The 14,167-nt window shown below is 38.0% G+C and overlaps 1 protein-coding gene across 1 annotated transcript; it reads right to left on the bottom strand.

The window, feature by feature from the left end:
• Positions 1 to 10,363: 10,363 nt before the first annotated feature.
• On the bottom strand, positions 10,364 to 11,130 carry LOC141588227 (uncharacterized). Its single transcript, XM_074409681.1, has 4 exons — positions 11,093 to 11,130; positions 10,842 to 10,965; positions 10,615 to 10,744; positions 10,364 to 10,521 (listed from the first exon to the last, which is right to left on the bottom strand). Exons 1-4 carry the CDS (start codon positions 11,128 to 11,130, stop codon positions 10,364 to 10,366), a joined length of 450 nt encoding a protein of 149 aa, XP_074265782.1.
• Positions 11,131 to 14,167: the final 3,037 nt, after the last annotated feature.

Here is a 14,167-nt window from a genome sequence, read left to right as displayed (position 1 = left end):
CAAATGAGTTTGATCAACACCTCAAAGACTGTGGAATCGTTTTGCAGTTAACTCCACCAAGAACACCTCAATTAAATGGTGTAACCAAACGGAGAAATCGAACCTTACTTGATATGGTTCGATCCATGATGAGTCACACGGTAGTGCCTGATTCGTTATGGGGTTTTGCTCTTTTGTCAGCTGCTCTTATACTTAACCGAAGTCCGACTAAAGCTGTCGACAAGACTCCATATGAAATGTGGAAGGGAACGGTCCCTAACTTGTCCTTTATTCGGGTTTGGGGCTGCGAGGCTTATGTCAATTGGAGACACGAGGATAAGCTCGGCCCGCGATCGGTCAAGACATACTTTATAGGTTATCCAAAAGGAACATTTGGGACTTCTATTCGCCTACCGAACATCAAGCTTTTGTTGCGGCTAGTGCGACGTTCTTAGAGAAAGAATTTCTCGAGAACAAAACAAGTAATAGAACCTTCGAGCTGTCGGAGATTCCAGAACCAACAACCGATGAACAGATGGAGGAAGTTGTTCCTCCAACTGATGTTAGGGTTAATATTCCTGAGGAACCTAGGAGGTCGGGTAGAGTCTCTCATCCTCCGGACTGATACATTGGTATGGTCGAGGAGAATGACGTTTTACTCCTAGAGAGTAATGAACCCGTTACCTATAAAGGTGCTATGGCCTGTTCCGACTCAAATCTATGGCTCGAAGCCATGTAATCCGAGATGGACTCTATGTATGAGAATGACGTATGGGATCTTGTTGATTTACTTAATAAGGTAAAACCTCTACAGTGCAAATGGCTTTACAAAATAAAGCATTCTGTAGACGCGCATGAGTCGTGTTCCTTATGCATCAGCTATAGGATCAATCATGTATGCCATGATATGCACACGTCCAGACGTGGCATATGTATTGAGTATGACGAGTCGGTACCAAACGAATCCATGTACCTACGGAGGACTAAGGATTGGGTATTGACTTATGGAGGAGATACTAAGCTATGCGCAATCGGTTACGCATATGCTAACTTCCAAACAGATCGAGATGATTAGCTGGAATAGTTCCAAACAGGAAGTTGTAGCAAATTCTACTATTGATCCATTGAAATATGATAAGCATGGAGGGCACGTTTTTTCCATGAGAATTAAACGTGTACCTGAGTTATAGTAGTTGATTATGAATTCGATACGTTATCTTTTTTCATATACTATTTATAATTTCATCGTATTATTATAATATTTTGTTTTTCATGTGGATTGTAGTGACAACTTTGAACGCCACAAAGTGAACTGAATTACATTATATTTTGTTTTGGTTCGTAATCGCCTAAAAGAGCTGATAACTCTGGCTATTATATTGTGCAGTCGATTGATAGTGGGTTCAGCGAGCCATAAGTCAAACTGTTGACAGATCGATCACAAATGCGAGATTATAACGATACCTCGTAGGACAAATTTTTTTGTGACAACGTAATGGAGTCCTAAATGTTTAATAACATTCGGTGCCAGGTCGTGGATAGGACATCCATTGTGTTCCTAGAGTCGATTCTTTTGACTATCGACTGTCTCTTGAGATTAAGGGAGTTTTTGGGTGACTTTGGTTTCTTTCTCATGGTCTGCCGTAACTGGAGGCTAAGTAGATTTTTTCTGGGTCATTTCTTACTGTGCTTACATCTGCAGGATTCGAGTTGAGGAAAATATTCAACCCTTATCAGGTATAGTTATTTCTCAAGGCCACTCGAGGAGTAGTAACTGAAATGCATGGCCATGCTCGAATGATGATTCGTTTATCAGTTAAGTTACTCTCTAGTCGGGGAAACCACTCTTGATAATGATCGCTTGTAAAATACGACCTTTGTGAATACGGATTTGCAAATTGTTTTACAATTAGTGGGAGAAATTGGAGCTTGTGTCCTCCACCAATTAGTGTGATAACATTTGTAAATCTCTTACAGGTTCACAAGGGTATACTTCGTATTTTAATCAGTTGAGTAACGATTACCTAGTAACGGTTAGCTTTCTAGAAAGTTTGACATTATTATCATACAGATGGCGGTGATCAACTGGTCCCTAAAGGTCACACCTATAGGATGTGTTTGAGAGATGTGGTTATGGAAATGTAATCACATTGATGCCTTATATGACTAAACAGTTAGTCAATGTGTTGATGAGACAATTATTTAATGAAGATTAAATAATATTAGTTGAGACGAATTAACTGTCAATTCGTAAATTGAATATAATAAGTTATATTTAATTAAATGTATGTAATGTTAGCTTGGACGAATTAATATGTTAATTCGTAATTAAATGTAATCGATTATATTTAATCAACAAGATGAATGTGTCATAGTGGTAATAGTAAGGGTACTCAAACCAAGTGGTTATTGGATCGATCCTCACTAGATGACCATTTATATTGAATACATTTTATACATTTTGCATACTACCAAAATAAGAAGATTGAATCTCCTTATTTTGGGTAAGTAAATAAACCGAAAAAAAGAGAGAAATTAATTCTCTTATTTCAGTCATATGGGCCGATTTTAGGTGAGAATAGATCTCCTTCATTCACTCTTATTTCGGTTACATAAGAAGAGCGTAGAGATTATAATTCTAACCTAATTTTTCAACCTTGCTTCCTCTCATCAGAAAAACACAAAAATAACCTAAAATTTTACAGAAAATTTAGGAATCGATTCTAGCAAAATCAAAGGGCATTTCTCGGAGCATCTTGGGTGCAACTGATAGGAGAATATCATTGCGATATTGTTCATAGGCCGAATTAGCTAGGACCGAAGGTTATTTCTAATTCTTTACCTTTTGTTTATGGAATTCATTTTATGAATAGTAATCGTCTTATAAATTCGTTATAATCCTTTAAGTCAAAGGGATGCATACAGATAAATCCCACAAGGTGTGTTGAAATGGTTGTAGACAACCGAGTTTGAAAATCGTCATTACGACGGCCTAGAAAGGCGTGTTGAAATGGTTGTAGACAACCGGGTTTGAAAATCATCGTTATGATGGCCTAAAAAGGCGTGTTGAAATGGTTGTAAAAAACCGAGTTTAAAAATCATCATTACGACGGCCTAGAAAGGCATGTTGAAATGGTTGTAGAAAACCGGGTTTGAAAATTATCATTACGACGGCCTAGAAAGGCGTGTTGAAATGGTTGTAGAAAACCGAGTGTGAAAATCGTTATTACGACGGCCTAGAAAGACGTGTTGAATTGCAAAGGTCGGCAAAAGACAAGGTTTTGAAATGGTCATTATAACGGCACGAAAGGGTGTTTTTAAAAGTTGAAAATAACACGGAAGGACTTATGATCACATAACACATAAGCACTCGCTGTTTTATTATATTACGCATAATGCTGACACGGGTTTTGGCTTAAAGGGTGGGTTACACACCTAGCAATCAAACCCCGATTTTCGAGGGAGATACCAATCCAAACAAAATGTGTAAGGAGGGTGCCCTAGCCTCGTGCTCGAAGGTGATGAAAGCTCTTTGACGAAACAGAAATGTGTAACGTCAACGGTATGCTTGACTCAATCGGGATTCGAAACGTGGGGATGAGAAAACTCATTCCGACGGGACGAGCCAATTGGTCGAAAAGGGTTAGATTATGGGCCCGGACAAGGAGCCCGATTATGACCGTAATATCAATTAATGCATTTTAACCAAGACCTCGTTCGAGTCTCACCATCTAGGGATCACAAAGACACAAGTGTCCTAGTATTTCCCCAACGGAGTCGCCAATCTGTGGACATGGCCCACCTGTGTATGCCCAGCCGATCTGTGGACACGACAACGGTCGGTTTGGAAGCCATGTTCAGCGGTGTTTATGCTTTCGACTGGATCGTTTTAGATCGGTCGGTTTCGTCTCGGCAAGGGCCTCGAAACGATGCAAGAGATGTTCGGAGTGGTCACCAAGCATTTGTGGGATGCTTGGAACCCGTTAGAATCCACTTTATACCTAGGTCAATCAAGGCAAAAAAGCGGTGTTTGACATAGGTACTAAAGATAAGGAATCATCCCTCTTTAGCATCTTATCTCTAGAATGACTCTCGTACGCCCTGGATAAGGTCGTCCACTATCCAAAGTTTCTGAGTAAGAGCTGAAGGTACGTATTGGGAAGCCCTTTAATCGGATACCCAATCCCGCCCGCGGTAGTGGCCTCTACTGATCGATCTTGGTTGGTTAAATGCAAACATTTATAAAACGGGTAAATGCGTGAATGCGCATCCACTAGTTTGAACCTAACATGTGAGCTTTCTATGTCGGTTTTTTTAGTCCAAGTATCAAGTATTTGATGTCAAGTTGGATTTAATGTTGATTTTCATGCAAGACGGAAATTAAACATCCATTTACCAAATTAGGTTTATGGTGTATAAGGTGATCCATTTGTCTTAGTACGGCGTTTTGCAAATGTGATGTAAAATGAGCAGATTCGTCATCTGATCCGTCCTGTATTCCGGTTAACCGAAGTCGGGAGCGTCCTGGATGAATGCTGGAAGGGAAACAGATTCTGCATCAGGCAGCCATAAGAGGCGCGAGCTAGTTGGCGATGCAAATGAGTCTGCCCTGGTTTGAAAATGGAAAAGTAAGTGGCTTGTTTAGGCGCGGGTCAGGGGACGATGAAAGACATCTTCTGGCCATTGAAATTTTTTGTAAAATGTATTGAAAAATGGGTGATTGAACCCGTCTTGATTTGAAAAGGCCGTTTAGGCCGCTTTTATGCTAATTTGAAGAACAAGACTTTAATAATCGTCATTGTTTTGACAATATTCGACATCGGGTTCGATTTTGCAAGCTTAACATGAATAGTTTTGAAAGTGATTATGAACTAATGGTTTTAAGTTCATTTGTTTGTAATTAGTCAACATTCATCATCGTACTCGGGTTAAAATCCGACATGGTATGTAGAACCGAGGATGACTTTGTGTTGGTGACTAATACATTTGTTTTGAAAATGTAAAGAAATGAGAAAGGCTTTAAAATACCCTTCAAAATGTAAAGAAATGAAATAAAAGGTTTTAAAATACCTTTTATAACGTAATTAACCAAATATTATCACCGAAACACGGATTAAACCGTCATGGTACTAGGAACCAAGGGTGAAAAATGTTTTACGGTTAAAACCTTATCATAAAAATGATTGAAATACTTGAAATGATAAAAACCGATTACAAATATAAAATGAAAATAAAGGAGAAAAAGAGAACAAACACGATTTGGATTTGAGGTGAGGGGGGGTTTAGGCGTGAGCCTATGTGCTACATAAGCAGCCCCTGCCTCAACCAAAAATCCGGTTTTGGCTCATTCATCCCATCTTTTGGACCATGTTATGCATGATTTAGCATGTTATAGTCATGAAACATATGAAAAACATGATAAAGGAAGATTTTTACACCCTCATACTTATATGCTAGGCTTGAGACGATATACCGACGAAAGTGTATCAACTTGTTTGGCCGGTAAACTTGGTTTGAAAACCGTTTTAGCAAGTAAAAGAGTGTTTTTTAAGTTTAGTGATGGTGTAGTGGTCGAGATGGTCGGTCAAGTGATTTAATGCACGATGACGGTACCAAACAATGTGTAAGGGTTGTGTTTACGATCGCTAGGTGATAAACACGTGTCGGTTAGTGACTTGAGAAGTCGAGTCTAGAATTTTAAGGGAGAGATGAGGGGGCGGACACTCGCGTAACTCTCAAATGGTGGCATTTGAGAGGTATTAATTGGAAAATGGGTGGTTGTGTGTGTTTTGAGCGACGTGGCCGCATAGGCTGCTCAAAGAGGCGCGAGCCATTTCGCGCGTCTTCGGTTGTCTTGTCGCTATCACACATGTGTAATCATGATTTTTTGTATCTTAGGATTTGGACGAACTTGATTTGTAGTTGACCATTTAGGATTCCGGGAAATCTTAACATGGAAGCATTTGAAAGGTTCGTTTTTTGTGTTTGACTCGTTGTTGGAGTCGGGATTTGAATTTTGAGTCGATTTTTGGTCCGGTGTCGGTTTTGACTCTAAGTAGTGTCATTTCGACCCCGTTATCATGCATTTAACACTCCAGGTACTTTTGAAAAGTTTTATTTTCGAAATCGTTTTATGTTTTCCGACGTATAGATGTACACATACTGTCGATCAAACGCTGCGATTCCTAAGCTTGTTTGTAGTCCGATAATCATCGGGTGTTTGTTGGAGACCCAAGAGATACTAGGTATCTACATAGTCGTTTTCAGAAAAATCCAAGTGAGAGTCACTGGATAGCCATCAAGAATATTCTTAAGTACTTGAGGATGTAATACCCCGTATTTTGATACTAATTTCTGAGAATAATTTATGTACATTAATAATTGATTAAAGACATTTCTAATAATAAGTATAGGTAAGACGTTAATTAAATAATAAATTAAGCATCCAAGTCGGGAATTGGGCTTAGATTATATTTGTGCATTGGGCCGTGTGCCATTATTATATGGACCGAAATTTATTAGTATAGTATGGGTATGATCGGGTTTTTACATATGGAATTAATAATAAATAATATGGAAATAATAATAATATGGGAAAGTAATAATAATTATATTAATATCTTAATAATTAAATTAGTAAAAGAGATGTATGGTAATCCTACTTATGGTAAGACTAGTATAATAATAATAAATAGAGAAACTTTCCTAAAATAATACTACCTTACTAGTATATAAGCAAGGCTAACCTAACCATAAATCCTTATTCCACATAAAAACTCATAATATCACATAAAAGAGAGACAGAATTAAAAGGGAAAAAAGAAGAGAAGTTCATCATCTTTTATTTTGTAAGTTCATCTTTAATCTTTCAATGTTTAGAATAAAGTTACAGCAATTCAATAAATTTATAAGTTGTCTTAAACGAACTACCAGACTATCTTAAAGTCGTTGTCTTCAAAAACTTAAAAAATACACTTAGGTTATTTTCAAGTCTTGTTGATGCCTATAAAATTCCGTAGCAATTGAAGGTGCATATTTTCCAGAATAAATTCGTTATGAACATGTCGACTGAGAATCCGTGAATGCACTAGTGGTCTAAAGTTTATTTTGCAAACCTAATTTATAAATTGAAATTGAGTTGAGTCTTTTGCAAACATTAAAATTGGAGAGTCTATATGATGTTAGGCTTTTGTTTCACTTGAAAAGGATTTGTTAAACTTATTTTAGAGGTCAATACTTTTTATGCGACGGAATAAGTCAGTATTTATGATTCCTTCAAGAAAACCCTGATAAGTCTGGAATTTGAAGAAAGTTTATTTCAAAAGAACTGTATATATGTGTCTTAGGGTTCCAACCTCACTGGTCTTGCATCGTTTTGATTTTTGATGAATTAATTATGAATTTTATAGCGAGACTGAACAGTGATGTAAAACGGTAGAATTAGAGATTTAGCTTTGAAGTTGTCAAAAGGATAAGGACGTGATGGGCATAGGATAAGTGCATGATTAGTTAGTTGATTATTGGTTATATAGTAATTGTACATAATTATGTTATGTAGGTTATGAATTGGTAAAGAATCAATTTTGATTACTTGTGTGACTCGCGTGACTCGAAGATTTGCGAAATGGTAAGATAACTACACAACTCAACTCATCTTGTCTTTGTTGGCTTGTGGAATTTATAAAAGTATTGTGAAATTGGATTGATTAATGGATGTGGATTATATATCATTGGATTGTTTATTATTGATTATTTATATTGGAATTTCGTTTGCATTGGATACCTCGGCTCGTGTCTGAGATGGTTTTTATAACTGGCATGGTGTATAATTGGATACCTCAACTTCGGTTGGGATGGTGAATACATCAATTTCGGTTGGGATACTCAACTTCGGTTGGGATGGTGTATACTTCAACTTCGGTTGGAATGATGAATACCCCGGGCCAGGGATTGGTGGGATGAACGGGTGTTTCGGGTGATGAGCACAATTGTGTTTGCATTATATATCATATCATTTCACTTTGACTTGTTGTTGGTTATTCCTACTCAACCTCGTGGTTGACTGTGTATTCGTGAACACCTGCGGTGAACCGTTTTATAGGGAGCAGATTTGACAGGTACCAAAGATTAGCTGACTTGGGAGCATTGGGAAGAGAGCCAAACTTGGAACCTTAGATGAAGTCTAGATCACATATATAGTTATATCACTTATTTATTTTCCGCTGCGAGTTGTAAATATCTTATATTAAGTTTTACTTGGTTAATTTGTAATAAACATGTAATCATTAAAGTTTTTAATTTAAAGTACTTTGGTGAGTTGGTCTTTGTTATTCACTACCTCGAAAAACCGAGATGGTAACGTCCTATTTATTTGGGAATGTCTAGCTAAAGGCTCCTAAATAAATGGGGGTGATACAAAGTGGTATCAGAGCAAAACGATCCTCAGGGCTAACTAATGAATAATAATGAACTTAGGATGTGTCTAAATAAAATGAACCCCGGGTAGAAACTGTTAGGAGCCCCTCTTAGTGCGGTTAAGAAGTTAGCCTTAATTCGTACCTTGGCCCTTCCAATTTTGAACCGGGAACCTTGAGAGAATACTTGAGAGTGTGGGGTAATTTCAAATGAATATAGTATATTTCTCTTAGGAATTTTGTTTGTCTTGGTTGCGTATTGTTGTCATTAATGGTTGCGGTTATGGGGGCGTAACCTTATTTTACGGAGGAGGGGTGTGACATGATTTATTTTAAGCATTGTTTTAAGCATGTTGATATGAGGAAGTATGTGGGCATGTATGTGGAAGGAGTGAATATGATTAAGCATGTGAGGTATTAATTGTTGTGTAAAATTGTGAAGAATGCGATTTTGGTTGATTTCACAAGATTTTTACCCTTGATTGTTTTGGCTGCCATTTACTGTTTGTTTAAAATTCTTGCCCAAGATTTTTATGTGTGATACCTTTGTGAGTTAACTTTCATATGCCACTGGTATCATATTCAAATAATCACTACAACAAATAAGGTAATTGGCGACCATATAAGGCGTTTGAGAACAGTCGCCATTAAGAATAAAGCGACTAAGGCCCGTCGCCCGCACTTCGTAGCTAGGTTTGGTCGCTTTTGGCGACAGGCCTTAGTTGCCAATTTTGGCGACTGAATTTTTTTAAAGCGGGCGACCGAAATTCGTCGCCAAAATTGCTTGTCATTAGTCGCCTTTTAGCGATCGTCATTAGTCGCCTATTTACAATCCACGTCATCTCCATATATTCGAATTGGCGATCGATTTTGGTCGCCATTTTGGCGATCGTTTTTTGTCGCCATTTTGGCGATCGATTTCCGTCGCCAAATGCACTGCTTTCCCATCGCCAATGTCCCTAAAATTAATTCATGATCAGAGACTTAGCGACGGTTTCCCGTCGCAAATGCCCGAGATCCGTCGCCAAATTTACATTTTTTTAGCCTAAAAATCGTTTTTGACCTAGCCAAATACGTAAAAACCTGCAAATAAACCAACACTTCCAGCAGAGAACACATGGGAAGCCAACACAACCAAACTTGATAAAGAAAATCATGTTCCATACACACACCTACGAGTTCTACGAGTTTTGGTCATCTAACATTATCCGGGAATAACATGTTCTCTAAAAAACTACATAACAGGGAAACTTGCTCCCGCTCCACTACCACCTCCAAAATTAGGATCTCTAGGATCCTTTGGTTGCGGGCGCCACCCAGTGTTGCAATTGGCGAAGAAGGGGTTCATCCGTTCCATTTCCTCCTTCATCCTCCGAATTTCAAAGATCTCTCTCGGCATCCCGCCTCTCCTCTCGGCATCCCGCCTCTCCCGGCGGCTAATTGAACTTGGAGCACACTCACGACACTTGGGGTATAAGGTTGTTGTTGGGAGGAAATTGACCCTCTTCTTCTTGTAGGAGGGTAGAAAATCTCCTTTGCCGACCCGGCTCCATACACATCTCCTCTTTGGAACCCCTCAACAAGATCAAACCATAGCTCATTGTCATCAATTTCCGGGTTGTTCTTCCTACGGACAAGGAATTGTTCCTAAAAAATTGATAAAACATTAATGGTTAGAGGTTACTTATCTAAAAATTGATAAAACATATACTTTAAAAAGCTAAGAAATTTTTATTTTTTGACACTTACATATAACTGTTGATCTTTTTCCTTCGCGAAGATCAACTTGCCCTTGCTTGTCTTCTTTGCGTGAGTGTCAACAAAGAGATCAACAATCGTGGGTACCTTACCCTTATTCTTCTTGGTCTTCCGGAAAAGAAACAAGGAAATTGTTACTCAAACATGATAGTTAATGAGACTAACTAAATTAGAAGACTATTAAATTAAAAGCTAGGACAAATAACTTACATCTAACACCACATGATCATGAAAAGATTGAGACCCTCCATAAGAGTAGGCTCAACTTCCGCGTCCTTATCTCCTCCTTTCCTGTTGATCTTGTTCCGGGCCGATGCTTCCTTGAACTCAGGACTGTTCCGGTACTTGGTATATTCCTCATATGACGAACCTGTAATCAATAAAATAACAATTATTAATTAATATATTTTCAAAATATGTAATTAATTTTAACTAATTACGGGTATTAAAAGAAACTAAATACCTTTCATGAAAGATGGCTCCTTCTTCCTCTTAGACACCTTATACATGTTGTCCCTTAGCCTCTTCTTGCCAATGTCATTATACCTTTGCCAAACTAGGCGCTCAAGGTCGGTTGGCCAATAGAACACACGCTACAAAAAGTAAACACATAGATGAGAAACAAATTAATAATAAGGTAAAAAGAATAAATAAATTATATTTAATAATATATATTTTATAAATAGATACCCGGAAGTTGTTGAACCACATCTCCTTATCTTCATCACTAGCGTTACTCCAACAAGTAACGCCGTGTGTCATGTTCTCTTGGGTGCTATTAGTCACACCACGAACAACTGTTTGACTTCTAAACCTGAAATCAAACATGTTAAAAACATAATTATATAGGAATAAAAAATAATGTATAATTAACATATGTCTAAAAAAAGTGATTTATTACTAAATAAAAAAATTACAAAATAGAATGAATAAAAAATTACCATAGACCATTCGGATCAAGGATCATCCTGCGTCGCATGTCGGGGTACACCAACCTCCTCCTCCTCCTCCTCCTCACTCACCTCCGTAGTAGAACGGTCAACGTCCTACTCCTGCTCTCGGGAGCTACTACCTCCCTCACTATAGCCTCCGCGCTGCCTACCTCCTCCACGAGCCATGTGTACTACAATTGATTAAAAAGTGTTAGCAAATATTACAGGATAATTATTATAAGATACAAAAAAATAAAACCTAATAAACAGGTATAAAAGAAAAAATAAAACGCTAATAATTGTTTCCAAATTTTAATATGTATACTTTCAATACCTTCTCTTACTCATCATCATCATCATCCTCATCTTCTTCTTCTTCTTCTTCTTCTTCTTCTTCTTCTTCTTCTTCTTCTTCTTCTTCTTCTTCTTCCTCTTCATCCTCCTCTTCTTCTTCTTCCCCCTCTTCTATCTCATCCCTCTCCTTATCATTCTCTTCTTCTTCCTCTTCTAACTCCTCCTCCGCTTCTATCTCATTTGCATAAATAATTTCATCATGATCAATCGGGACAAAACTGCTTTCGATACAACCTCTTCTTGGAAAAAAGATGTATCAACTTCGATCGTGCCTTTGTTTTAAAAACGGCCCACCATTGCTTTTGTTGTCTATCATTACTTGTGCTCGGAAGAGATGCAAAATAAACTTGATGAGCTTGTTGTGCAAGTATAAATGGGTCATATTGAGAGTAGGTTCGAGTTTGATTCACTTCCACGAGTTTGTAACGATCATGGACTCTCGTTCCAGCTACGGAATTATCCCTCCATTGAATCTTGAATAAGACGGTTTTATAACTCCGATCCCGGCCATTGTAGCACAACTCAAAGATATCCTCTAATATGCCATAATATTCATTGCCATCAAGAGAAGAAATAGTAACGCCGTAGTTGCATTTAGCCTTACTTTTGCCATAGTCAAATGTTTGAAACTTAAACCCATTAATTGAATATCGATTCCACATCACAACCTTTCGAGAAGGACCCAAAGCCAAGCTTCTTATCACATCATCTTGAATATTTAGCTTACATACATGCTTCCGAAACCAGGCTGGAAATTGATCCTCATGCTTATGCCAAAGATCCTCTCTGTTCACATTAGGGTGTTCTTTAATGAAATCTGTCACAAATTGAGCTTCATATGGCTCCAAAACCTCACAATTAGATAGCACATAAAGGTGGGCACGGTTATACTCCTTGTCATCCAGAAATCTTGTTCCCATTGATGAGCACCCTATTTCATCCCCGCATTTGGAAACACTTGGGTATACTTGTGTCTAGTTCATCCGCTTCATCAATATTCAAGTATTTTGCTTTGGTCTCAATATGTTTTTCAAAATAAAGAGAGCAAAAATTGGCAATCTCTTCCGTTAGGTAGGCATTGCATATAGAACCTTCCACACGAGCTTTATTACCAATTTTTTTCTTCACATGATTAAGAAACCTTTCGAAAGGATACATCCACCTATATTGGACGGGTCCACCAACTTTAGCTTCATATGGCAAATGGATAGGTAGATGCTCCATTGAATTGAAAAAAGAAGGCGGAAATATCATCTCAAGTTTACACAAAATTTCTTGTATTTGGTCTTCTAAACGACTCATGTCCTCAACTGATATCGTGGAGGAACACAAATCTCTAAAAAATTGACTTATTTTCAGAATCGCATTCCAAATCGTAGTCGGGAGTAAATTTTTAAAAGCCACGGGTAATAAGCGCTCCATGAAAACATGACAATCATGACTTTTCAACCCTTTCAACTTCAGTTCCTTCAAATCAACACAACGGCTCAAATCGGATGCATATCCATCGGGAAACTTCAAGTTTCCTATCCAATCGCACAATACCTTTCTTTGAGCTTTGTCAAGAGTAAATATGGCTTTTGGTTTAGCCCCATCCTTACGAATATGAAGTTTAGGACGATCAAAAAATTTCTTCAATTTTATTCTTGAATTAATATCATCACGTGTCTTTCCTTTTACATCCATAATCGTATGAATAAGTAACTCAAAGAAGTTCTTCTCTATGTGCATCACATCCAAATTGTGTCCGATCAACATTGTTTTCCAAAGAGGGAAGCTCCCAAAAATACTTCTTTTAAACCAACCATTTTTTTTTCTTTTTCAACTCTTTAAACTCTTCTTGGTCCCATCGACAGTTGTTGGCAAATCACGTACAACCTCCCATATCTCATCCCCTTGAGTCGAATGGAGCATTGTCACGCACCTCCTTACCTTTTAAGAAAGATTTCTTGTTCTCTCTATGAATATGTCCATCCGGTAAGAAGCATCTATGACAATCAAACCAACTAATTTTTTTGGAATTAGGAAGATAAAATGCTTTACTCCTATCCATGCAATAAGGACATGCCTTTCGCCCGGTTGCCCATCCCGATAGCATACCATATGCGGGAAAATCATTTATAGTCCATAACAATGACGCTCTTAGTTGGAAATTTTGCTTCTTCGACACATCAAATGTTTCTACACCAACTTTCCACAAATACTTCAGTTCCTCCACCAACGGTTGTAAATAAACATCCAGATGGTTTTTGGGTTATCGGACCGGAATAAGTAAAGAGAGGAAAATAAATTGTCTTTTCAGACAAAGCCAAGGAGGTAAGTTGTACGGCGTGGTCATTACGGGCCAACACGAGTAGTTTCTACCAAAGCGGCCAAAAGGGTCAAACCCATCCGTACACAAGCCAAGTCTCACATTGCGAGGTTCCTCGGCAAAATCGGGATATAACCTATCAAAACGCTTCCACTCCTCCCCGTCACTCGGATGACACATCTTTCCTGGTGTACGAGGATTTTCTTTGTGCCATCTCATTTGGTTGGCAAGATTTTTCGTGGCATACATTCTTTGAAGTCTAGGAGCTAATGGAAAATAAATTAATGTGTTTTTTGATATTGGTTTCTTTCTCTTTCCACTCCTTTTATTACCCTTCTTCCCCTTCAAAACAATATTTCCTTCACTTGTCTCATATCTATCCCTTTGACATTTCTTACATTTGTCAAGCAAAGCATCAT

Source organism: Silene latifolia, chromosome 6 (genome assembly GCF_048544455.1).
Source record: "Silene latifolia isolate original U9 population chromosome 6, ASM4854445v1, whole genome shotgun sequence".
Lineage (NCBI taxonomy): Eukaryota > Viridiplantae > Streptophyta > Magnoliopsida > Caryophyllales > Caryophyllaceae > Silene > Silene latifolia.
Note: the sequence above shows the minus strand (reverse complement) of the source record. Positions and strands in the feature narration are given on the sequence as shown.

What these genes read in the sequence shown, in the direction of transcription:
- LOC141588227 (XM_074409681.1), bottom strand. Translation starts at nt 11,130, where the DNA reads ATGCGACGCAGGATGATCCTTGATCCGAATGGTCTATG. An exon ending in TGTGGTTCAACAACTTCCGG is followed by an intron (nt 10,745 to 10,841) that starts GTATCTATTTAT and finishes TACTTTTTGTAG; the next exon opens with CGTGTGTTCTATTGGCCAAC. An exon ending in GGAGCCATCTTTCATGAAAG is followed by an intron (nt 10,522 to 10,614) that starts GTATTTAGTTTC and finishes TATTGATTACAG; the next exon opens with GTTCGTCATATGAGGAATAT.